Raw genomic sequence first — 27,537 nt, forward strand, 5'->3', positions numbered from 1 at the left:
CAGTTATGCTCCTTCAAGGGACTAGCAGAATATTATGCCAAATTTGTTGACAAGTTTGCAAAGAAGACAGAGGCTCTGCGTAGCTTGTTCAGAAAAGCTTGCATCTTTGAGCAGGGAAGGGATCAGCAAAATGCTTTTGAGGATATCAAGGGATTTGTAGTGCGGTTATTTTAGTACCATTTGACACCACTTTAAAGACAATATTAACCACAGATGCCAGTGCCACCAGCGTCAAAGCTATTATGTCTCAGGTACACAGTGCAGTTGAAAAAACTGTAGCATTTGCTTCACATGCGCTGCTAGTAATGGAACAGCACTATTCAGTTATTAAACAGGAGGCATTAGCATCGGCTTGGTCAGTGGATTATTTTCATACTTATTTGTGGGGGTCGGGGTTTGTGCTCCGAATGGATCACAAACCATTGGTCAAAATGTTAACACTTGGAGGAGCTGGAAAAGGATCAGCAAGGCTAGCATGATTAGCAGCGAGACTGCATGGATACAGGTACAAAGTGGAATACATTCCTAGATGGAAGAATGTTCAAGAAGACTGTCTTTCACGTCTTTTGATAGACTGGAAGGAGGTTGAAAGGGAAGCAGTAATTTTTAAAGAACTTAAAGGAGTGGTGGCCTAGATGACTGACTTTGAACACGGCAGCAGGGAAGTAGCATTTACCAAGGAGGAATGGAACAGGGAAATGGAGATGGATAAAGTGTTAAAATAAGTGAAATAATTGGTTGTCAAAGGGAGTAGGAAAGAGAGTACAGTTGCTTGTAGTGTAAGGCCTTATTCAAAGATTTTAGATGAGCAGTCATTGAAAGATCAAGAAATTGTCATGAGGAGTGATACGTTTGTGCCTCCACAAGGTTTGAGGAAAAGAATAGTATCTTTGGCACATTAGGGGCATCTAGGACAAACCCTCACTAAGAGAAGGTTGCAAGAGATATGTTGGTGGCCGTTGATGGATGATGATTTCACAAGTTGGTTGTTGAGGTATCAAGATTGTAAAAATAGTGAAAAAGGCTTAAGACTGGGATGCAGTTGGGGGGAGGCATTAAGGATCCTGAAAAACTGTGGAATACCCTATGGTATGGATTGTATTGGACCAGTGACTGAGTTGAAACCTAAATAGAAATATGCACTTGTGATGATAGATGTCCACTCCAAATGGCTAGTAGTTACGTTCATGGTGGACGTGACTACAAGAGATAATATATTTGAGTTGGAAAATGTGTTGCGGGAGGAAGGCTTTCTGAAAATATTGATCAAGGACAATGGCACTCAGCTTACATCTGTTGAAATACAAACATTTTTAACCAATTGTGGCATCAAACACAAACACACTTCAACTACAATCCACAAGGGAATGGTCTTGTGGAGAGGGCTAATCGGTTAGTAAAAGGCACCACCTTAATGGGTCTACAAAACGGGAAAGATGTTCAAAAAATGGTTGAGGATTTAGTTTGGGCATATCGTTCTACTGAAAATCCTGCCACAAACTCATCCCCCTTTGAGTGTATGAGAGGAAGGAAGACTAGTACCAAATTACTTCCTGCATGGTTGTCCTTGTGGGGCAACATTGTTGGTAGTAGGTATCAAGAAAAACAAATCGGAAGTAGTATTTGGGTTAAGATCAAGAAAGGTTGGGTGGAAGCAAGATTGTCTAAATTTAGAGGACCTTACAAAGGTAAGGCAGTTCATGATTGGCATATTGTCCTCGAAAATGGAGATAGGTGGAACAAAAGAAGGGTGGCGCTGAATCAAAAAGGAGGCTAGGATGTTGTGCCTGCACAACATTCCAACAAAGGTATCAGTGAATATATGATGATGAATGACAGTGACTTGGTTGACAACGGAAGGAAGAGGAGGGACAATGTGTTTGATAATGGTATAGGAGAGGGAGGTGAGAGTGTGAGTAATAGTAGGCAGAGAATCCGCAGATCGCCAGTTCACCTTAAAGATTATATTAAGAAATTCCTTTTGTGATATGCTTCATTGCAAAATATCATTGTAGTTTCGTTTAGAACATTTCATATATATAGTTCAGGTTATAAGCTATATTTAGTATCTGGTTACGTTTCCTTTACATTTACTGTTTCACTTTAGTTTCTTGTTTTACTTATCTGTTTCTTTGAATTTGAATTACTGTAAAGGATGGAGGTGTGTAATGTCTTTAAGATGCACGTTCCAATATCCATGTCATAAGGAGTGTTGAGGTCCGTGGATTCTTCTAGTGCCAGTTGAATTGTAGCTGGTAGGAGGGAAACATGGCTCGTCGCAAGCTGTAAATAAAAGGAGTTGATTGCCAGCACACAACGTCCATGTTCTTGATTACCACACTTGGTTTTTGGGCTCTTGAAAAAAACTTGGAATTTGGATTGATTGATTCATGTAAAAAATGTGAAACAACTTTGGGTAGGAAGTGTGGATCCGTCCTCATGACTATCCTGCCCTTGGGATTTGAGGGTAAGGTTCCTGAATAGTGAGTGCTTGGAGTTCATTCACTCTGTGAGGGGATGTCATTGCTATTAGAAAGGCTGTTTTTAATGTGAGCATTTCTAGTAAAGCCTTGTGAAGAGGCTCAAAGGGTTTCCCAATTACCTGGGTTAGTACCATGTTTACGTTACATGTTGGAGCAGGCACCCTTCTTGGTGGTACTATCCTTTTTGCTCCCTCTGAGAATATTTCAATTACTGGTGAAGTAAAGAAGCTTCTTCCTATATGGCCTCCTGTATATGCCACAACAGCTTCTAAATTTAGTTTTAAGGAAGTATATGTTAACTTACAATCTAGATAATGAGTAAGATATTTAAGGAGTATCTGTCCCACTTGGCTACATAACACCTTCTTGTAGTTGGCCTTGTTCCTTCTTTGAGGAACACCTTTGATTTTTCTGGTAAGTCTAGCTGGCCAAATTCTAAGTCTTTGGGAGCAATGCTGCTAAACTGAAACTCTCTGGTTCTGTATGGAGATCTCTTCCTCCCCTTTGACAACGGGTCTTGACGTCTTGGCAATTTCTGGATGTTTCCTTGCACCATTTCTATTAGTTCTGAGCACAACTTCTGTCTTGCACACAGAGGGGCAATAAGGATTAGTGTCATCTTGTCCTGTTTGCATTTGTTGATTACTCTGTGTAACAGTGGTATCTGGGAAAAGCATATGAAAATATCCCTGACCAGCTAAATGACCGGGAATTACCCAGCGATTGGTAGTGCGGATGTCGGAACGCAAATTGTTGGCATTTTGCTTTTGCCTGCGTTACGAAGAGATCTATTTTTGGTTTAGTCCATTTGAATATCTGTTTGAGTAGTGCTTGATTGAGTTCCCATGATGCGTGTCTGCTTAGTTTTTCCACTTTAACATTCTTTCCTTTGGAGATGATTTGCCCACTTCCAAATCTCTTGTGGAAGTTTTGATAGAACAAAGGATTGAGTTCCACCCTGTTTGTTGATGTAAAATATTGTCATATTATTGTCTGTTTGGATTAATAGAGATTTCCCCCACAGCTCTTTCTGAAAGGCTTTTAAGGTTAGGAACACAGTTTTCAGTTCCAGGAAATTGATATGCTGTTCTGCATCTTGTTCCATCCACACACCTCTGACCGTGAGTGAGCCCATATGTGCTCCCCAACCCATGTGGGAGGCGGCTGTGGTAATGGTCACTGCAGGAGTTGGTTGTGTAAATGGTCTTCCTGCTGTTAAATGTGTCTTGTTCCACCACACCACTTCCTCCTGAATTGTTTGTGTGACAACCACTAGACCCTCCCAACTTGCTGTAGCTTTTGACTGTTGGTTTAGTAGCCATTTCTAAATTGGTCTCATATGTAGCCTTGCATATGGAATGAGAGATGCATGAGGCCATCTTCCCTAGAATTTTCCCCACAGTCCACGCTGTCAGACTGTCCCCTACAGTAAAGGCGAGTTTCGTGAAGTATTGATGCTACCCTCTTTGCGCATGGATTTGCCTCTGGCAAGTTGATTCTTGCCCCCAGAAAGACCTTTTCTTGCTCTGGCCTTGTTGAGGATTTTTCTGTATTTATTGAAACACCTAGACTGAACAGTGTTTTCATAACCTTTTGTATGTCTGTTTAGCATTTGTTTAATTAACTTGCTCTTACCAATCATTCATCTAGGTAAGGGTAAATGTGAATCACTTGTCTTCTTAGGTGTGCTGCCACTGCTACTGGGCACTTTGTAAAGACTCTTGGTGCTGACTTTATTCCGAAAGCCAGCATTTTGAATTGGTAATGAGTCTTGTTAACTACAAATTGGAAGAATCTTTTGTGATTGTGATTCAGTGGGATGTGTAAGTAGAAATCTTTCCGGTCTATGATTGCCATGTAATCCCTTTTTTGTATCTGTAGTATAACCTCCTGCTGTGTTCTCATCTTGAATTTTTGTGTCTTTATTAACTTGTTTATAAATTGTAGGTCCAGCATTGGACGTCGGGTTCCATCCTGTTTTATATAAAGAATTATGTTAAGTGATTTCCTTGATTGATTTCCTTTCTGGGCACCTTTTATTTTGCTCCTTTTCCCAGCAACTCCTCTACCTCCTTGAGTGGATGGGATGTTTCTTTCTTTGACTGGACCCTTTTCTTTGGTCTTTTTGCTAGAGTTGTTCTGATCAGTTCTGTACACTATCCATACTTTATGATATTTAAGATCCAATTGTCAGTTGTTACCTTCTTCCACTCCGTAAGGACGTTTTTTCTATCCTTCATCCCACTGGTGTTGTCTGTGAGATGTATTGTTGTGATGCCAAGTCACTTACTGGCAGGGGCTGCTTCTCCTGGTTGTGCTCTTCCTCATGCACATCCCTGAAAGGACTGTCGCCCTTGCATCTGAAACTGCAAGTGTTGATGTGTGGGTGGGGTTGGTTTGCTCCTTGAAACACCTGATGCGAGGAGGCACTAGAGAAGCTTCCTTTTCCTGTCAGTCTTCTGACCAGAGTTGTTCATCTTAGGTTTCTTCTCAATTGAAGGGCTCCCTTTGCTTTAGTGGTTTCATTGTCTTTCTTCAGCTGTTGCAATGTTTCATCTACCGAGCTTGTGAACAGCTGTTCTTCGTTGAACGGGGTGTTACTGATGTTTGCTTGAACGTTTGGATTAAAACAAGACACTCTCAACCATGCAGGGTGTTTGAGTGTTGTTCCCGCCATCATTTGTAAACTAGCCGCATTAGCTGCATCTAATGCTGATTGGCTATGTTTTTACCCTCTTCAGCTATTACAGCCACTCTTTTACTGTACTTGTCAGGCAAGTGTTTCGTAAGCTCTGCCATTTCAACTATTGCTGTTATGCATACCTATTTAGCAGTGCGTTGGAGTTGGTGATTCTCCACTGACGTGCTTCTCTTCTTTCAAATTTCTTTCAAATTTCCTGCTGACCAAATTCATCCTCTTACTTTCCTTGTCTGGAGGCGAACCACATGTAGCCGGGATGTTTGCCCTTTTTCTTACTGTGGCTGCTATGATTGAGTCAGCTGGGACTGTTCCTCTTATGTATAGGGGATCCTTGGACGAATGTCTCGATTTCTTAGTCTCTCTCCGTTGATCCAAAATGTTTGGTAGCATTGGCAAAAACTGCTTTTTTTTGTCTGAAAAGCAGTAATGTCTATAGCAGGAAGCAGGATTGGGCTTTTTCCTCTTCTAATTATAAACCATATTTCTCAGCTGCTATTTTAGTAAGTTGTCCATGCATCACAGTATCATCAGGAGGTGATGGTCTCGAGGGGTAAGTATCACTTCTCTCTTCAGGGGAATCTGTTTCAATGACTTGCCACTGATTTTCGGGAAATTCTGATCCCTCTTGAAACAATCCCATGGCCAAATTGTCCAAATCTTCCTGTGTATTGTGTCACTGGGGTTCAAGGTTCTTGACGTCCCCGCTTCACACTCCCTTCAGGCCTCGAAGCCTTCTATGAGATTCAAAATCCCTAAGGAAGTCCCTCTCTTTTTTGCAGAATTTCTGCCATTCCTGCCTCTAGCCACACCTCTTTTTCCTTTCAATTTCTGCTGCTCTTTCTTTGGCATCGTGGGGCGACGTTGATTTTTTATTTGTTTTTTGATGGTGAAATTTCCTTCAACAGAGTATCTTTCACCATGTTCTGAGGTGTTTCCCCTTCTTTCTTCCCTCGTTGTTGAAGCTTCTTGGCTTTGATAGGTCTTGTGATCTCCTCTATCGTCTTTCAAGACCTTTTCGAGAGTTTGACCGACTGCGGTGTCCCTGCCGTGTAACCCGAGGGATTCTTTTGATCTCATCTTGTCTTCGGTTGTTGTGTTTTTGACACTGAGACCACTTTTTATGTCAGATGACTTGGAGCAGTGGTTCCCAACCTGTGGGCCGGGGACCCCTGGGGGTCCGCGAAGCCTCCTCAGGGGGTCCAGGACAGCTGGGACCTAATAATATTGCGTTTTTTAAGCAATCAGTAATGACTCAGTGGGGGTCCCTGGGTTCCAATAATGATTCAGTGGGGGTCCCCAGGCTCCAGTATTGATAAAATGGGGGTCCACAGAAGTCAAAAGGTTGGGAACCACTGACTTAGAGTGTTCCCCTGAAAATGTTTTCGGAGTTATCTTGGTCTTGAGTTGTTCCCTCTTGACATTGCTCATGTATGAGCCTTCTCCTTCTGCCCCTTCGGTGACGTTATCCTGTTTGTCACTCGACAACCATAGATCCTTCAGTAATGGAGTCTGCTTTTTGCCCTGCATGACGTAGTGTACCTGCCTCTGCTTGTTCCTCGCTCAGCGTTTTCAGTTTACAATCCACATGGGCCTAGCAGTCTTGCTGTTGTGGTTGAGTGGCAGGCACAGGTTACAAGCCTGATGTTTATTCTTTTTGGCGAATGTATGGTGGCACTCTGGGCAAAATTGGAACGCCATCTTTTCCATATCACTCGGAACAGGGAGTGAGTTTGACGCATTCGTTCAACACTATTCCTCCGGTACATTTCTGTCTGTGGATTCTTCAGTCTTCTTCGATGAGAACCTTTCTACAACCTCTTTTCTTTGTAGTTTGAAGAGCCTTCAGCAATGCTTCCAGTCCCAATGGCAGAAAAAAAGAATCTGTAGCTAGCGACCACGATTGAGAGCTTCCGCAGAAGGCGTATAAGATCAGAGGAGGTCAGATAAGACACCAAATGGTGGAACGTCGACACACAACAACAAAAAACAGAAAAGAAAAGGACTACCTGTATGCTGAGGAATTCTAGTTCCAACCACTAAATGGCAGAATAATGCACAGCATGTGAATCCTGAAAAGATTCACACTGCAGAACACTGGTTACCTTTCCCCTACAAAATTCGCAACCACTCTCTCCCAAGCTGACATTGCCAACTTTCTTACATACAGCACCCAGCTACCCCCAGTCTCCTCCACTCCTACTCCTCTTACCACCACCACTTCAACTCTAGACAACTCCAGCCAGCAGACTATCGCAACCATCTCCCTTATCCAGTGCAAACACAAATCTTGTCCATAGCAGACACCTGCTATCAGGAACAATATATCTATAATAACCAAGTCCCCTGATTCACCTCACACCAAATCTATTACTTCTTCCCTACGCATCACGCTTCACAACTGTAGATCTAATATGAAGTGCAAACTGGAGATCTCCAACACCATCTGTAAGTACAATCTTGACCTCCTAATCCTGACTGAGACCTGGTTCATTGACCCATTCCATTACACCTTAGATCTTCTACTTCCTCCAAACGATTACATCATCAGAAAGGACCGCTTAAGCAGTCAGGTGATATCGCAGTCCTCTACAGAGATTCACTGCAATATACAGAGGTACCAGTTGACTCTTCTCCACATTTCAATGCCTGACTCTAGCCCTATGCACATAACACAACTCTTCCTTCAGAATAAATGCAATCTACCTCCCACCAGGTAATGCATTGACCTTATAACTGACCAAACCACCTGGAGTGACAAGGTGATCTTTCTGAGAGACCTCAACCTCCAGTGGGGCATCACTGAAGATTCTACAAAGAACCACTTTGCCTTCACTCTCCTCAGTAGTGATTTGATCCAACATAAGCCCCCACACACTAAAGACTCCATACTAAACCTAATAATCTCCAAAGGGGACATGGTCTCAGTAATTGATCCAGTTGCCATTGACTGGTCCGATCACTCACTCATTTCCTTCACCCTACTACTCTCTCACACAATGGTAATGGGTCACCCAAAATGAGAAACCACCTGGTTTCAAGACATCAGAAGCATAGACATCACTAATCTTAGCAACACTTTTCAAAATATACTTTCCCTGATTGGTCTCTCCACAAATGTGAACAATGCTACCTCCCTCATCTTTGCATGCCTCTCTTATGCACTTCAGGTTGCAGCTCCACTACAAAGCAAAAAGAAACATTCTAACCATTAAAAACCATGGTCCAACAAGGCCCTTTATGAGGAAAATAAAGTCTTAAGGATCTTAGAAAAGAAATGGAGAGGGTTGCTGTCCACCACCAACCTCACCTGCCTCGAAAATGCTAGGCCCCAATACAAAAGCCATTTCTTTTGGGAGAAATCCATCCACTTTAGGCCTCTGCTGGACTCAGCCAAGAACCGACTGAAGCAACTCTTCAGTCTGGTTAGAACTACCATCAGCCTCTCCATGCCCTCATCCGCCAAGTTTGAAGGCCCACCCTCAAAAGCAGCGAAGTTTCTACAGTTCTTCGACTCCAAACGTCAATGTCTACTACGCAATGATCACCCTACCTCAGTGCTGGTGTGCAAATTCAGAGAGACTCTGCGACTATTTCATTCCGTTACAGAGGAAGACTTACTCAAGGATATCATACAAACCAAACCCTCAAAACTGTTTGTAGATTCAATACCTGGGGACTTTGGAAAATACATCTATTCTCACAAGCTTCCTCACTGGACTAAACTGGTGAATCTCTCTCTCTCTCTCTCTCTCAGCCAAGGAACATTTCTGGACTGCCTCAAACCTGAACAAGTCAACCCTCTATTAAAAAAATACTCTCTGCAGATATCGAGGACCTCCACAACTATTGCCCAATCTCCAACCTTCCTTTCCTCTAAAAAATCATTGAAAGACGAGTAGCAGAGCAACTCTTTCAACACATCAAAAACAATGACTTCCTAAATGAATTTCTGCTTTAATTCAGGGTTTCAGCACAGAAACTGCTCTATTAACATCGGTCGATGATTCTCTTTGAATTCTAGACACAAACAACCCTTGCCTCCTGATTTTTTTCAACCTATTATCAGCCTTCGACATGGTCAACTACCATACGCTCATAGACACACTTGGCATTGAGGGCATGGTCTTAAATTGGTTTGTGTCGTTCCTCATCGGCAGGTCGCAGGGAGTAAAAATTGATGACCATCTTTCTTCACCGATTGAAGTAGGCCAAGAGTTCAGTATTGCTCTATTAAACATATTGATTCAGCCACTCTGAGTCCTTCTTAAGAAATCAGGGATCTTCTATCACCCGTATGCAGATGATGCACAGCTGTATCTAAAAGGTCTCCTTACAAAATGATAACTCACAGCTCACCACCACCCTAATCTCTGTTCAGGTTTAGGTGATTTTTCATAACATACAGCTAAACCCTTCTGAATCTGAATTTCTCCTTATATCCCCTTTGAAATCAACACCTCGTTGCATTCCTGGATGGACGTGCACAACATCCTCAACAGTAAACCCACCATTGTTGACAGTGGCATGTCTCTGGGAGTCATCCTAGACAATTGACTCAACCTACATTTGCATATCAGCACAATGTCCAAAAACACTTGCTATCAACTGCATCCTCTGTGGGTAATCTGCTACTACTGTGGGGAATCCTCTGTGGGAAATCCACTGCTGCGTTCCAGAAAAATTGGAATAGTCTATTCTGGTGCCCTACCGAATAGACCATTCTAATGCTCTCCTGACTGGTCTCCTCGACACCCATCTCACCCACCTGGAAGTGATTCCACACTCAGCAACACAGTTGGTCAATTAGCCAAAAGAAATGACCACATTACCCCCATGCGGATCACTCTCTGATGGTTGCCAATTAAAGAAAGGGCTATCTACAAGACTGCCTGCATCTCCCATAAAGCCCTGCACACATCCACTCCCCATTACCTGGCGGCAAACTGAAGCTTTGAAGCGGCTCCAAACTATCATGAAATGCCACAGCAATGCTCCTTGAACCCCAGTCCTTTAAAAGCAAACTGATGGCACAATCCTCAGGGAGCGCAACAAGAATATGAAATTCACTACCTCCAAACCTGCGCAGAACTACATCGCTGACTACTTTCAAAATGGACCTGACAGCCCTTCTTTTCTAAAGAAATGTCAACTTAAGCACTGTAATCAACTCTTGACACGTACCTCAGTACTACCACAACCTTTGTAAGGCTGTATACAACCTTGCCTGTTTAGGACATACATGCCTTTTGTACACCTAATATACTACCTCGGCCTACTTGTGGCTTTTATACATTCTGTTTTATGTAATGATCTACCTGTTGCGTTTTCAGCTTAGTAAATACTTATAGCTGTATTGTTTATCTTAAACCATGTAACTTCGATGCTACGAAATATTTCTCCTGTAAAGCACTCTAGCACCTTTAGGTAATGTCCCCGCTATATAAACATGCATAATTAAATAAACCCGTCTGATATTGTAGCCATCGTTTGGCAGCAGCAAACAGGATCGGATTGGCATACAGGGCAATCGGGTAGTGCACAATGGCTGGTCTGAAATGTCAATGTGTGGGCGTTTTTGATTGACTGTTTATGGCTCTGTTTTATGGTCTGGTGGGCAGGTTTTTACTGTTGATTTCCATGATATGAAAACAACTGGGAGCCTGCAGCAAGCTCGCACAGTAATGCATACCTTGTAAACACACACTGAGTATTTGCAGATTCAAAACAGCTTCAATGTGCAAACACGGGCCTCTTTTTTAGCTATTTAAATCGTGCACGGGCCTATTTTCGGTCTCATTCAACCCTGGCAGCAGGTTGGGATGCAGACCGTCTTCAACGGAAAAGTACAGCTTGTAGCTGGCAGGATGTGATTTCGCTGCTGATGAAGAATGACGAAATGTTGGTAGATCAGTTGCAGCATGAGTTTTATTCCTCATTCTCTTCCGATTGCCTACATTGTATCCCATCTATGTACTTTTATCTAACATTTTGAAATGCATTAAATTGTGTACATCACCTCTAAAATAGAAGAATACATTTAACAGGTGTTAATTTTTATTTTTGGTCTTAATTCCATTCCCTTTTGTCTACTAGAGCGAGTTTTAGCTATGTGGCATTCCTCAAGTCACCATAACACAATCTACATAAGAGACACTTCTTCAAATGTGCACACAAAAAGGGACTACAGGTCAATTCTTTTAATTCATAGGCTTGTTTCAGCAAGTTCAGTTCCCACATTGGCTTACTTGCTGTCCATCATGTTTTGAGAACAGCCCACAGCATTTTGAGGATCTATACGTTTTGGAATAACAATTTGAGTTGGTGCTAGATCAACTAAGTTGCTCACCTCATTGCTTTCGGTTGTTCCTTGCTGTCCCATCTCCTTGCCTTCCAGAAAGGCAAGCAATATGTGCATGCACCCACATAGCTTCAGTGCTCCGGAGATCCATCTTCTTGACTGGCAATAAGGAGAGCTCACAGGCACACTCATAGAACCCCTGCTAAGAGTAGAGGCTTCTTTGGTACTCAATGTGCAGATCATGCCAACTCCAGCTCATTTACCATTAAATACCTAAAAAGCCCCATCTCCTTTCTATGATGTACTTGTGTTGAAGGGGAGGAGCTACTAGTCCAAGCTAAAATTGTCAGCCACACAGTGCACACTCAGCACAGTGCCTAGTGCACCGACTTACATGCTACTTGGGTCATTATTTCCACAGCGGCATTTACATCTCTTATGGAGCAGGGGAGAGAACAGAGTGAACTGGCTGCAAACCAAGAGCCTCGTGAGTGACTGCTGCTTATTTCTACAAGACATTGTATTAACTAAAAGGAATCAGTAATCCACATGTGCGTCACTACGATTCATAGTTAAAAGACAAAAAGATAAAAGGCACGTTTTAGTGCTTTTTGAGTCCAATGTGGAAAAAGTTTTAAATGCCACCCTGCAGTCTGACAAAAGGATTTTAGTAGCTGCCTGTGGTCCTCCGCCAAATGCAGACTTGAAAGTTACATAGAGTGAATCTCACTCACAACAACTAGTTTCGTGGCAAGCCGCAAATACAGCAAACCCAATTCAGCCCATGTGCTAACACCGAAGCCAGCTAATTGAGCATAGTGGGTATAAAAGACAGTTTGAACTTCCAGTCACAATACTGAATGCCCTTAAAGGCTTTCTTGTGGCAGATGAATGGATTGTAGTGGGTATACGCACAGTAAGATGACTAAACACACCTATTCTTTGAAGAATAAACTGTGAATGTTACACCTTGCACGAGGATAATTAGGCTGCATATTAAGAACGGATCTTTTGCTAGAGGCATAGACAAGAATCCCCGAAGATGACGGTAATCTGTGGAATTGTGTGTGCGTCACAGACTGGTGCAGTGGTGGATGAGAATGAGAAATTACATGGAGGAACTGGACCTAAAATGACTGTTTTCATTGGTGACGGCTCTATTTATAATTACTCATTAAAATCACCCTCAAGTCTTATCAGTACCCTGATATTGGTAACTCCAGGGGGGCCGGATATGACTTGTGGATTGACGTGCACTCATGAGACCCTTTGATAATGGGAGGAGACAACAATCCCATTCCTGTTGAACATCAAGTATCACAAAATATTTGGTATATTGTATTGTATTGTAGTGTAATCATATTTATATAGCGCTTACTACCCGTGACAAGGCGCCGAAGCGCTTTTCGGTGAGTAGCACGCTACTCTGGAACCCAACAAGAATTAGTGATGGATTAGTATTGGGAAATAATGAGTACAGTTTTAGTATTATTATGAGTTAATTTGAGCTGCGGATATGAGAGTTTGTTAGTTAGATTGACTGGAGTAATGGAGGGGTGGAGGAGGAAAGAAATCCAGAAGTATTCATTGGGAGTATATCCTTAATTTACTCAACACAAAGGCTTGGGATGAGTAAAGTGGGATGGAGGAGGGAAGAGTATGTGGAAGGGTTAGGGAGAGCATAGTAGCAGGGTGAGATAAATGCGGGAGAATTTTGTAGGGTTGTGTGGGAGGTCACGGTAGTAGAGTGAGGTTTGGTGAGTTAGATGTGGAAGCGGAGGGAAGAGCTTAGGCAGAGTTATTTAGGAGATTAAAGTAGTAGAAAGGATTTGGGATGAGTCAGAGTGAGAATGGAGGATAGTTTGATAGACACATGACATATGATGATGGGTAGATAAGTGTGATAAGATGAGAGCAGGAATTCATAGATATCTAGTATAACAACACACCCAGGAGCCATGCAATGACCCACGAACATGCCAAGCACAGAAATAACATATACACATATATATATATATATATATATATATATATATATATATATATACATACACACACATGAATACAGACACATATGCACATACAATACATAATTAGAACCATGGGTAAAATATACTTAGTCAAACAGGTTTAAAGAGTGTGTGTGTATTTTATTGTTATGACATAGTAGCGATACATATTTTCTAAAGAAACTATACATCACTAGAAATATACACATAATCTGAAAAAAATATTTATCAACATAGGCATATGCAGTTCATAGTTGTTTGAATATGGTGGTTATGAAGGAAAGAGCCAACTCTTGACTAGTTTTCTGAAGACAAGAAAGTTATCTGTGTCTCTTATATTTAGGTTAATGAATTCCATAGTTTGGCTGCTTGAATGGAGAAGGATGTACCACCTATAGTCTTTTTCTTGTATGGTGGTGTTCTAAGGAAAGGTTGCCAATCTTGAGCAGAGGTTTCTTTGTTGGATGTATTTGGTTATTTTGTTTCTGATAAAAAGCGGTCCTGTTCTGGGTATAGCTTTGTGGGTGATACAAAGCAGCTTGAAAGTGCATCTTCTGGCAACGGGTAACCAGTGTAGGTCTCTCAAGGCAGGGGAGATGTGGGCTTGCAGCTTTACATGTAATAGTAGCCTGGCTGCGGAATTCTGGATACGTTGTAGTTTTTTCATAACAGATAGAGATGATCCATGGTAGAGGCCATTGGCATAATCCAGTTTGGATAGTACAAGTGAGATAGTAGCTTGCACCTTGTGTGGAAATCAGAGGTGGGGGAAGATGCGTCGTAAAGTCTTCAAGGTGATGAAGCTTGTTTGTGCTAATGTGTCCACTTGGGCATTCATAGTTAACTTGGAATCCATGGTTTTTAACTTCCTTGGATAATTGAGGAGGTGGTCCGAGATAGTCAGGCCAGACGCACAGAGGGTCATACCTTTTCCAGTCACCACATATGAGTATTTCTGTTTTGGAGGTATTTAGTTTGAGATGGCTCCAGGTCATCCACTGATCAACGGCTCTGAGGCAACTGAAGATTTGTGAGTTTTCAATGTTTTTGGGGCATTCTAATTTAAGTAGTATTTATGTGTCATCTGCATAGTTGTAGCATGTGAGATGGAAATCATTGATCAGTTCTGGTAAAGATATCATGTAGATGTTGAAAAGCAAAGGTGAGATGATTGACCCTTGGGGACCCCTGCTTTTGTGAGGTAGGGTTCGGACGAGAAGGGGGGCGAGTGGATGATATTCAATCATTTTTGAAGATAGGAAGTAATCCAGTCCAGAGCAATCCCTTGTATGCCGGCTTCGTGGAGTCTTTGAATTAGGGTGTCATGGTCAACCGTATCAAAGGCAGCTGAGAGGTCCAAGATAAGTAGTGCAGCGACTCCATTTCGGTCGACTGTGTTTTTAAGATCATCCCAGATTGCTATGAGTGCCGATTCAGTGCTTCTTCCTGGGCGGAATCCAGTTTGGAAGTCTGAAAGTATAGAATTGTCTTCAATGAATTGTGACATCTGGGCGAAAGCCGCTCTTTCTATCAATTTGCCTAGGAAAGGTCCATTTGTGATTGGTCTGTAGTTGTTGGGGTCTTGCGGGTCTAGGTTTGTTTTCTTTAATAAAGGTCGTATGTATGCCTTTTTCAGGTCTACAGGAAAAGTTCCTGAAGTTAAAGAGTTGTTGATGATTCTTCTTACAGGTGTGACAGCAAAAGTAGATAGAAGAATGTTCTTGAAGATTTCTGGTGGGCAAGGGTCAGAAGGGCAACCAGAAGGTCTGCTTGCTTTGACCAAATCCATAAATTGATCCTGGGATATTTGTTTGAAGGACTTTAGAGGTTGGGTTGGTTTATTCTTAGAGGGTATTTTAGGAAAGGGGTTGGTGCTGATGGTTTTCTTCTGTTTTAAATAGGAGTCCAATGTGTCTGCCTTGGTTGTGTAGTGAGTTGCCAATTTGTTTGTGAAATCTTGAGTAGTGGGATGACTTCCTTCCATGCATCTAGGGTTTCGAAATTCATTGAGAATTTTATAAAATTCCTTGGTTGTAGATTGAGCATTTTGAATTCTGTCTGAGTAGTACCTTTTTTTAGCTTTTTTGATTGATGATTTGTATATCCTGTTAAGTTTGTGTAGCTGCACTTTGTCTTGACTGTTGTTTGTTTTGAGCCAGGTCCACTGCATCTTTCTGATTTGTTGCTTTATCTTTTTAAGTTCTGTGTTTCTCCAAGGTGTTGTTTTTCTTTTGTTGTGTTTAGTTTTTCTGAGTGGTATTAGGATATCAAAAGCTTCCTGTAGCCACTCATAAAGTTTTGGCACAGAATTAATTGTATCTAGATCTGTGTTGGCTGTTAGTTGTGTTTCTAAGTCATCCAAATTGAGTTTGCTCCATGGTCGATAGGTGTATGTATGTAAGTAGTTGTGGGGTGTGTTGATTTGTGGAGTTGTATTTCGGAAAGTTATCAGATGGTGGCCTGACCAAGTGATTGGCGTGATGCTATGAATAGTAACTAGTTCAGGCTTAGCAAAAATTACATCTAGGATGTGACCAGCGATGTGTTTGGGATTGTGTACAATCTGATGTAGGTTCAATGAGACTAGGCCAGTGGTGATAGCTTTTGGATGGGGCATATTGGGTTTGTCAGACCAAATGTTTAGATCCCCAAGAATGCATAGGTTGGAGTATAGTGATGAGCCAGGCGTGGTAGAGGAGGGAAGAGCTTAAACAGTGTTATTTTAGGGATCATAGTAGTAGAATGAGTTTGGGATGAGTCAGAGAGTGGGGATGGAGGATAGCTTGACAGAGGTATAGGGTGATGGGCATACAGAGTAAAGCTTACGAGAGAGAATTTAAAAAATAAAGAATGATGTATTTATTTTTCCCTATAGTACAGTAGGACTAAAGTAATAGATACATAAATATATAGTAATGGAATATATGTGTAAGGCAGTGGTTCCCAATCTGTGCGCCGCGGCTCGCTGGTGCGCCATCAAAACTAGCCAGGGGCGCCGCACACAGTTTGGGAACCACTGAGCTATTTATAGCCCTTGGGCCAGTTCGTACAAAATAAAACTACTCAGTTGTAGCAGCTCTTTTTTAATTTTGTCCTTGAGCGCCCTCTGGTGGTTAAACACAACTAAAGGGATTCTACATTTCACAATATTTAAACAGTTATGTTATAACTACATAAAAATGAGACCTGCCCATTTTACTAGGGTTACCGTCAACCAATATTTTCCCCTTACTAAAAAACCCTATGCATGCTGTAATTAAACAACGGTTACATTTTTATTTTTTACAGTTATATATAGAATTACAATACCTTCATTGGCGTCATCCCAATTCTTTTCAGGGAGAAAAATGGATGTACTCCCTAGGCCAGGCTTACATCCCCCACCCGCCAACAAAAAGTAACATAATGGGGAGCCGCAGCCAGTGGCCAATAGATCAAGGGAGCCGTGGGTCGAAAATGTTTGGGAACCACTGGTGTAAGGAATATAATAATGGAAATAAGATTGAGATTTAGAGTTATGTTGTATAAGCACAGACTTGCAAGATTAGCAATATTTGAGGTTAATTTATTTGTGTATTTTTCAAACATTATTTTATCTTTCCTCCGTTTTCAATAGTGAAATGCTTGCTGATGAAATAATTAAGCTAACATTTGCTCATTGTGATAGCTAAAATGAAAGCAGGGATTCATAAGAATGAACCTAAGAGCTTCTTAGAAGATTTCTTCCATCTCCGAATAGGGTAGTTTGAGATGGCATTGTTTATCCTCACCTGATTACATAATATGACTTGCATATGCTTCTCCTTTACTTGTCTCAAAAGTAGTACAGAGCTTATTAAAAGGCCACTTCCTCAATCTCTATTTTCAGTCATGCGAAGGATGGATGTTGTTAGATATACAAATATTATTTCTTTTCTGTGGGAATAATATTCTTACAATATAGCAGGTCTTCAGCTTCATGGCCTCGTTCATCAAGCCGAGATGTAGCTTTCCTCACAGTAATTTTCCTTGGGGATGGCACTCTTGTTAATAAAGTTACTAAGATATGCGCAAAGTGGGCTTGTGAAGTTACATATGGCTTTAAAGAAGGTTATCTACGAGTTCTTTTGTGTTATGCTTTCTTAGATATGTGCCCCGTCTCGAGGTACTCTTTACAAACTGCCCGGGCAGGTTTATCCCGGTCTACTCCTCCATGATCAAGCATTCTTTTGTTTCATTTAGAGCGAGAAAGAATTCCTAGGCCATTGCCTGAATGACAAAGGTACTGACATGTTGAAACCAGTATTACTTATCCTGGAAGCTGTCTAGCAGTATACAGTGGCTGCTTGAGCTATCATGATAACTAAGAAAGTGTTGACACTATCTTATAAGATATTCTGAGATGAAGCACCTGTGCAGGATCTGAGATTGTGTTCACCTCAAGACCATATGCTGCGATTTGTCCCAACAGATAAGTTATGATAGCTTTGAATAAAAAAAGGAAAGATTCCAATGAATTTAGAAACCATGACGGTTTATTTTTAACATTTAAATTTTCTTTGCAGAAGGCAAAAGTTTAAGGTTAATTAGAATGCTTGGTAAATCAGCACATGGAATTTACATAAGACTCAATCAAATTCAGCAAGGAGTCTGACATGAAGTAAGGTCTCAAGCAAAGATTTTCAAAGTCAGATTCACGAGACTGAAGCTGTTCTGTTCTCATAGTGTCAAATCAAATCAAAAACATTTATAAAGCGCGCTACTCACCCGTGAGGGTCTCAAGGCGCTAGGGGGAGGGGGGTACTGCTGCACGAAAAGCCAGGTCTTGAGTTGCCTCCAGAATGCGAGGTGGTCCTGGGTGGTCCTGAGGTTGGTGGGGAGGGAATTCCATGTCTTGGCCGCCAGGTAGGAGAAGGATTTCCCACCTGCCGTGGTGCGGCGGATGCAAGGGACGGTGGCAAGTGCGAGGTTGGCAGAGCGAAGTTGACGGGTGGGCGTGTAGAAACTGAGGCGACGGTTGAGGTATTCAGGTCCCTTGTTGTGGAGGGCTTTGTGTGCGTGGGTGAGGAGCCGGAAGATGATCCTTTTGTTGACGGGAAGCCAGTGCAGGTGTCTCAGGTGGGCGGAGATGTGGCTGTTGCGGGGTATGTCGAGGACGAGGCGGGCAGAGGCGTTTTGTATTGGCTGCAGACGTTTCTGGAGTTTGGCGGTGATTCCTGCAAATAGGGTGTTACCGTAGTCCAGGCGGCTCGTGACGAGGGCGTGGGTCACAGTCTTTCTGGTGTTGGCGGGGATCCAATGGAAGATCTTTCGGAGCATGCGGATGGTGAGGAAGCAGGAGGATGATACGGCGTTGACTTGTTTGGTCATGGTGAGAAGTGGGTCCAGGATGAATCCGAGGTTGCGTGCGTTGTCTGAGGGGGTTGGTGCGGTGCCAAGGGCCGTGGGCCATCAGGAGTCGTCCCAGGCGGACGGGGTGTTTCCGAGGATGAGGACTTCCGTTTTGTCTGAGTTCAGTTTCAGACGGCTGAGTTTCATCCATTCTGCGACGTCTTTCATTCTACCTTGCAGGTTGGTCTTGGCGCTGGTGGGGTCCTTGGTGAGGGAAAGTATCAGCTGAGTGTCGTCGGCGTAGGAGGTGAAGTTGATGTTGTGTTTGCGTACGATGTCGGCGAGGGGGCTCATGTAGACATGGAAGAGAGTCGGGCTGAGCGAGGAGCCTTGTGGGACGCCGCAGATGATCTCGGTGGGGTCTGAGCGGAACGGTGGGAGGTAGACTCTTTGGGAGCGGTTGGAGAGGAAGGAGGTGATCCAGTCCAGGGCCTGTCCTTGGATACCGGTGGAGCAGAGGCGGGATATTAGGGTTCAGTGGCAGACGGTGTCGAAGGCAGCCGAGAAGTCGAGGAGGATGAGGGCGACTGTTTCTCCGTTGTCCATCAGAATTCTGATGACGTCTGTGACTGAGATGAGGGCGGTTTCTGTGCTGTGATTGGCTCGGAATCCGGACTGAGAGGGGTCGAGTAGGTTGTTTTCTTCAAGGAAGTTGGTAACTTGCTTGTTGACGGTCTTCTCTATGACTTTGGCAGGGAAAGGGAGGAGCGAGATGTGGCGGAAGTTCTTCAGGTCGCTGGGGTCCGCCGTAGGTTTCTTCAGTAGGGCGTTGACTTCTGCGTGTTTCCAGCTCTCGGGGAAGGTGGCAGACGCAAACAAGCTGTTGATGATGGTCTGGAGATGCGGGGTGATGATGTCGTCGGCTTTGTTGAAGATGAAGTGTGGGCAGGGGTCCGAGGGGGCACCGGAGTGGATGGAGTTCATGGTAGCTTTGGTCTCTTCTGTGCTGATGCGACTCCAGGCGTTGAGGGTGATGGATGGGGTTGTAAGTTCTGTGGTGGTTGGCTGGGTCTGGTGTCCGAAGCTGTCGTGTAGGTCGGTGATCTTACGATGGAAGAAGGTGGCGCGGGAGTTGCAGAGGTCTTGTGATGGCGTTGGCGTTGGCGTTAGGATTGGAGAGCTCTTTGACAATGTTGAAGAGTTCTTTGCTGTTGTGAGTGTTCTTGTCCAGTCTGTCAGTGAAGGAAGTTCTTTTGGTGGCACAGATCAGTTGGTGGTGTTCGCGGGTGGCGTTTTTGAGGGCAGACATGTTTTCTGCGGTGTGGTCCTTGCGCCAGGCTTTCTCGAGGGTGCGGCAGTTTTTTTTAGACTCCTGGAGGGTGTCTGTGAACCAAAGAGGTTTCCTGGTGTTAGTCTGTCTTGGGAGGCATCTGAGGGGTGCGAGGTTGTCTGCGCAGTTGGTGATCCAGTGCGTGAGGCTGAGGGCTGCGTCGTTGGGGTCGGTGGAGAAGGTGGGTTGGTTGTTGCTGAGAGTGGAGAGAAGATGTTCCGCGGGGATTTTGTTCCAATGTCTGCGTGGGATGGGTTGTGTGCGGAGGTGGCGAGTCTCGCGTCAGAAGGTGAAGTGGTCACATCTGTGGTCGGTCCAGTGTATTACGGAGGAGTGGCTGAAGGATACGTGGTTGCTGGCGGAGAAGATGGGGTCGAGCGTGTGTCCGGCGATGTGGGTGGGGGTGTTCACCAGTTGCTTGAGACCGAGGTTGGCGAAGTTGTCGAGCAGGGCGGTGGTGTTGGGGTCGTTGTTCTGTTCCAGGTGGAAGTTGAGGTCACCGAGGAGGATGTAGTCCGGCGAGGCAAGGGCGTGCGGGGAGATGAAGTCAGTGATAGAGTCGCTGAAGAGGGCGCGTGGTCCAGGGGGTCTGTAGATGAGAGTTCCTCTGAGGGTGGTCCTGGGGCGGTGTGGATCTGGAAGTACAGGTGTTTGGCGGCGAGGGGGGTGTCTTCGGTGGAGGTGGTGACATTGATGGAGTCCTTGAAGACGATGGCGATTCCTCCACCGACTTGGTTGGTGCGGTCTCTCCTGGAGATCTTGTAGCCGTCGGGGATGGGTATGGCGATGTCGGGGCAAACCAGGCTTGCTCACCTCCAAATATTCCAGCTAATACGCACAAATTCACAATAAAAGTCAATGGAAAGCACACAGTCAGGATAAGATGAGCAAAGCCAAACAAATCACATTTCAGAATTATACACTGTCACCTATTGCCATCATTCTAGTACTAATAACTGAATATTTATGTGCTATATTCCAACTTAATATAATCTGATGTGGCATTACAAATCTAGTTACAAAAACAGTACAAGCCACACACTCAGTGTTATTGGCAGGAAGAGCCTTGACTGTAGCAAAAGGCTTCCCCCGTGGTTCATCAAAGAAAGCATTTCAACACAGACCATCAGTGCACATTTTGGTTACTTGCGGTGTCGGAATGAGAAATGAAAACACACATCATGGCAGCGTTAAAAAAGCAATATGGAGTTGACAGGTAGTTGTCAAACACACAGAAAACACAGAACACCAAAAGTACAATGTTTTGGTTTTAATGCAGAAACGTTCACAATGTTAAGCACACATTTTAGTTCAATCAAAATCAGTTTTCATAATGTTTTTAAAACTCTTGCTCCGATGAGGCACTCTTGCATTCTGCAGGTGTTTAATAATAATGTTTCTACTTATGTAATAAACATATGAGCTGAGCAGGTTCCAGCTCTAGCAAGGGCTGTGCTCTGGCTTCTCCAACTTGGCTCTTACGATGGTTTTCAAGTATGCTAGCTTCCTCTGTAAAATATCCATTCCAGTGCCTTTCTTTTAGAAAAGGGAAACCCTTTAATTTCTCCCTAACGTTACATGGTATGTAAAAAAGAAGCAGCACTACAGGGATAAACACTAACAGGACTATAAACGTTGCTCCCAACCTGTGATTCTAGGAACCCTGGGGGTCTGCGAAGCCTTCTCAGGGGGGTCTGTGACTGCTTAGAAAATAAAATAGTAATAACAGATTAATAAATTGTATACAATTAAAGTGGCTGCATGTACAGTTGAAATTTTTAAAAATTTGAAATTGGTGGCTAAAAATTAAATTAGTATCCTCAGATTGATTTGTGGCAGCAGTGCAGGTGTCTGAAACAGAATATAGTATGGACGATGTGAGGCTTCAATTGAATTTAGAAAAGCTCTATCCTTCCTATTTATTTTTTTATTTGTATTTTTTTTGCACATTAAACAAAATGTGTTATTTGTGTATGTTTTTGATGGAATGCTTGTTTCTGCTTTTTTGTGCATTGTTTTATGGTTCAAATCATCAACAATATTTCAGCCGGGGTCCCTGGCTTCCAGTAATGACTCTTAGGGGGGGGCACTGGGTTCCAGTAATGATTCTATGGGGGTTCCTGGGTTCCAGTAATGGTAACATTGGGTCCACAGAAGTCAAAAGGTTAAAAATCACTGGTCTACAAGTATCACTACACAGTAAAACAACGTTATCAATTAATCACAAGTAAATTCACTCTGTGGCTAAAGTGGAGAAGCTTTCCAGTAGTCTGTGATCTGAAGGTCAGCTCGAACACTTGACTAGGTAGTTGGCTCGGCGAAGGACAAACGGGTTCAGAACTTGCAGTTGGGAATTCGTTCCAGGGTGCTGAAATGAAGTTCTCGGGTATGGCAAAGGGAAAGTCAGCTCAGGTTCTCCATCTTTCACTTTGGCAGTTACAAATTTGTGTGCTCAGATGAAATTTGTTGAACCTATTGTTTGATTGAATAGGGAGGTCTGGAGCCCTTCAGGTCCATGCAAGTCAGCTCTGGGCATGCTCCCTCTGTTGTACAGCTATTTTAGCCATGTTTTAGACACATCGTTTTAGCTTACTAGGCCTGCCGATGTGCACTTTAACCTCTTAGCTGCTGGGCCTTTTCCTCCCACCCAGTGCTGAGCCCTTTTTTGGCTATTTGGGGTGGTTCGCGCTTAGGCCTTCACAACCTTTTGTTCACATAAGCTATCCACGCCAAATTTGTGACACATTTTTCCAGCATCCAAGGGATTCTAATGGTACCCAGAGTTTGTGGTTTCCCCTGGAGGAGACCAAGAAATTAGCCAAAATACAGTGAAAAATTTGTTTAAAAAAAAAAATGGGAAAAAATGGCTGCCGAAGAAGGCTTGTGGTTATTCCCTGAAAATGGCATCAACAAAGGGTTTCTGGTGCTAAAATCACCATCTTCCCACCTGTCAGGAACGGGCAGACTTGAATCAGAAAAACACATTTTTCAACACAATTTTGCCATTTTACTGGGACATAACGCATTTTTACTATTTTTGGTGCCTTCAGCCTCCTTCCAGTTAGTGACAGGAATGGGTGTGAAACCAATGCTGGATCCCGGAAAGCTAAACATTTCTGAAAAGTAGACAAAATTCTGAATTCAGCAAGGTGGTATTTGTGTAGATCCTACAAGGTTTTCTTACAGAAAATGACAGCTGAAATAAAAAAAAAAATTGAAAGTGAGCTGAAAAAAACAGCCATTTTTCTCCACGTTTTACTCTGTAACCTTTTCCTGCAATGTCAGATTTTTTAAAGCAATATACCGCTACATCTGCTGGACTCTTCTGGTTGCGAGGATATATAGGGCTTGTAGGTTCATCAAGATCCCTAGGTACCCAGAGCCAATAAATGAGGTGCACCTTGCAATGTGTTTTCATTCTATACCGGGTATACAGCAATTCATTTGCTGAAATATAAAGAGTGAAAAATAGGTATCAAGAAAACCTTTGTATTTCCAAAATGGGCATAAGATAAGGTGTTGAGAAGCAGTGGTTATTTGCACATATCTGAATTCTGGGGTGCCCATACTAGCATGTGAATTACAGGCCATTTCTCAAATAGACGTCTTTTTTACACACTGTCTTACATTTGGAAGGAAAAAATGTAGAGAAAGACAAGGGGCAATAACACTTGTTTTGCTACTCTGTGTTCCCCTAAGTCTCCCGATAAAAATGGTACCTCACTTGCATGGGAAGGCCCAATGCTTAGAACAGGAAACGGAACATGGACACATCACATTTTTACATTGAAATCCGACGTGTTTTTCGCAAAGTGCCTAGCTGTAGATTTTGGCTTCTAGCTCAGCCGGCACCTAGGAAAGCCTACCAAACCTGTACATTTTTGAAAACTAGACACCTAGTGGAATTCAGGATGGGGTGACTTGTGGGGCTTTCACCAGGTTCTGTTACCCAGAATCCTGTGCAAACCCCAAAATTTGGCGAAAAAAAAAAAATGTCCTCACATTTCGGTGACAGAAAGTTCTGGAATCCGGGAAGAGCCACAAATTTTCTTCCAACCAGCGTTCCCCCAAGTCTCCCGATTAAAAATGCTACCTCACTTGTGTGGGTAGGCCTAGCGCCCGCAACAGGTCATGCTCCAAAACACAACGTGGACACATCACATTTTCTCAAAGAAAACAGACCTGTTTTTTGCAAAGTGCCTAGCTGTGGATTTTGGCCTCTAGCTCAGCCGGCACCTAGGGAAACCTAGCAAACCTTGGCATTTTTTAAAACTAGACACCTAGGGGAATCCAAGATAGAGTGAATTGTGGGGCTCTGACCAGGTTCTGTTACCCAGAATCCTTTGCAAACCTCAAAATGTGGCTTAAAAAAACACTTTTTCCTCACATTTCGTTGACAGAAAGTTCTGGAATCTGAGAGGAGCCACAAATTTCCTTCCACCCAGCGTTCCCCCAAGTTTCCCCATAAAAATGGTACCTCACTTGTGTGGGTAGGTCTGGTGCCCGCGACAGGAATAGATCACACAACGGTCAATGTTGGTCCTTGCATGAGGCAGCTGTTGACCCTGGGATGATCCATTCCTGACGCAGGCACTAGGTATAGGCACTCAAGTGGGGTAGTGTTTTTATCAGGACAGGTGAGGAAACACTGGGTGGTAGGAATTTTGTGGATCCCAGCATATTCCTGTAGTTTGTGTGACAGAAATGTGAGAAAAATAGAGTTTTTATTCAACATTTCAGCTTTGCAGGGTATTCTGGGTAAAATAACTTTGGGGAATCCACACAAGTCACACCTCTGTGGACTCCCCCGGATGTCTAGTTTCCAGAAATGTTTGGGTTTAGTTTGTTTCCCTATATGGCCGCCGAACCCAGGACCAAAAACACAGGTGCCTGCCTTACAATTGAGATAGATAATTTTGATGTCTCCACAATACGATTTGGGCGGTGGAATTTGGGGCTGAACTAAATTGAGGAGCTCCACAAGAGAGCGCTCTCTCTCTCTCTCTGCTTGCCGCCGCATTCACCTGCTCTCTGGGTTGGGCAAACCCACTATTACCCCGTTGCACAGACTGTGCTTGCGAAGGGACAGCAGGACTGTCCTCATCACCTCCCTCATTTACTGGAAGAGGAGTTATCGAATGGGACTCCTCTGACTGAAAAATCACTCCCAGAATCTGCGCCATTGTCCTATCCCTCAGATGCTGTCTCAGTATCTGATGTCTCAGTCTCTGATCCTATGTCAGAGCTGTCCTCTATAACCCGAGTGATGGCAGCAGTCATCCATCAAGATGCCATCTCTGCTATTGGCTAAACTGTTGCTCTAAAACACTAGCCTACGTAGACGGTCACAAAATAGATGGTGTGTGTGAGATACGTGCAACAGTAGAGGCCACCTTACCTGCGCCTCTTCCCTCAATCAGCACGTTCTTTCAAGACACTCAAAAAACAGCTTGTCACATACCATTCGTCACAGTCTTTAGCACCTCCTGCGCCCAGTCCAACAATCATTATTGGTGCTCCCACTCTCCTCCTCCTCGGATTCCCTCATTACCACCCAGCAAAAGTGCCCTTCATCTCTCCATAGCCGCCCCCCACCCCGCACATACATTTCATTTGTATTATAGCGCAGGTAATGGCTGACTTTAATAATGTACTCAGCTATTTACATAAAATACAGATTTGCTCTTTGCAGTAGGCATATAAACCTTCTGCGCTTCTTTATGGCACTAAAACTGCCACTAGACAAAAGTCTGATCCTTTCGTAGCAGAAACATAATCACAATACTTACTTGACTTTTTTATTGCTGCCTAAAAGCTACAGTTGAAATGCGTCAGTTGAACTATGTGCATTCACAGGATTGCATGGGTGCGGAGTCAAAAGAAATTCAGGATGCCAGATTCCCTTGCAGTTGGTTAACTCTGGGCATGGGTGCCCGTCTGATTGCCATGCAGAGGACATTGCCGTCCTACTTGCCTTTATTGCACATTGTTTTGCACTGGAGTAATTCACCTTTCAAACTGGACTCATTAGATTTTAAACCGGTCTCAAATGAAACACAACACTTACCAAGTTGCATTACAGTTGCATTCACAACCATTTTAGCGAAAGGGAATTTATAATGTTTTTCTATCCCAGTAGTGAGTGCACCCTCTTCTCCACTGAAAGCTGACCTTCCTTCTTGTGGTTCATTAAAATGGGTTCTTGTAAAATTTCCTGCTGTTGTGAATGGCTGAGTCCTTCAGGAACATGACCCACCCTTCCCGCTTGAGGATAACCTATTTAATAGATATAGGTTAGTTATCAAAGATGACTAAGCCTTAATTCGATTTTTCTGGTGTTTTCTTTCCTATGTAGAGCTTATGTGGATTCTCGTGTCCAACCGATCTACGGAGGTACAAATGAGATCATGAAAGAACTCATTGCCAGGACAATTGTGAGTGATAACTGAAGCCACCGGATGCTGAACTCTTGATCTTTATTGGGGTGACTCTTCAAATATCAGACTTGGAATATTGGATTGCGGTCCTTTTCGGAATTTGTTATTTCTAGTCCAAATGTTTTTTCTTTAAAAAATCTATTATCAATAATGCAGCTGCTAACAGAAATGTTATCTAAAATTAAGTGCCAATTCTCTTGTAATTTTCTTAATGTTTGTAAATAAAGACATATATATAGCACTTTGTTTTGTTAATGTGTAATTAAATTGAGTTGTCTGTATACATGCAAAGTAGCATTACTAGATGCACTCCTGTGTAGTTGCCTCTTTTGCTGTTCACCTTAGCCATTAATGTTTTGTTTACATTCCTATGAATAATTGTTAGGTCTGAGTAGTTCAAATTCTGATCTTGCATCTCCTTTTGGAGCCACTAGCAATACAGAATTTTTGCAGTCTGGAAGTAACTAATTCTAATGATGAAAGTTGCACTATCCAAAAGCTGGTTTACTTCTTACGTTTGATTATGAATACAAAGTTTATTTATGTCTCATGATTGTATTGACTTATGTTGGACTAATTTGATTCATTTTATAATTCTTCTGCAGTTTTTCATCTGTACAACCTATGCATTTCTTGTATTTGAATTTATAAAACTCCAAAGCACTTATACAAACGTGAAACTGTACAAACTTGCAAGAATAGCTCATACAAATTACATGAGCACCAACAAAATATGCATAATTATGCTGACTGACGGTAAAAGCCAAGCCCAAAAATCTAAATTTTAAGATATTATTTGAAGTAAAACAATGAAGCGAGTAACCAGGTAGTAGGACATATATCATTCCTCATCTTTAAGCCCAATAAAGGACCTAACCAGGGAGTTGGATGTTAGCAGAGAAACCTCGTCCTGTTGAAAGTAAATTCAGATCAGGTTGACAGGTGAGAGCAAGCCTTTTAGTGCATTTA

The 27,537-nt window shown here is 42.9% G+C and overlaps 1 protein-coding gene across 1 annotated transcript in view; it reads left to right on the plus strand.

Annotated features, from left to right (window-relative positions):
• The window catches only part of ACADL (acyl-CoA dehydrogenase long chain), a 365,613-nt gene extending 338,804 nt beyond the window's left edge, over positions 1 to 26,809 (plus strand). Inside the window, exon 11 of the mRNA XM_069225664.1 lies at positions 26,487 to 26,809. Within this exon, the coding sequence (XP_069081765.1) occupies positions 26,487 to 26,580 (94 nt within the window). The 3' untranslated portion in view covers positions 26,581 to 26,809. The remainder of the gene's footprint in view (positions 1 to 26,486) is intronic.
• The last annotated feature ends 728 nt before the right edge of the window (positions 26,810 to 27,537 follow it).

The sequence above is a fragment of the Pleurodeles waltl genome, chromosome 3_1 (genome assembly GCF_031143425.1).
Source record: "Pleurodeles waltl isolate 20211129_DDA chromosome 3_1, aPleWal1.hap1.20221129, whole genome shotgun sequence".
NCBI lineage: Eukaryota > Metazoa > Chordata > Amphibia > Caudata > Salamandridae > Pleurodeles > Pleurodeles waltl.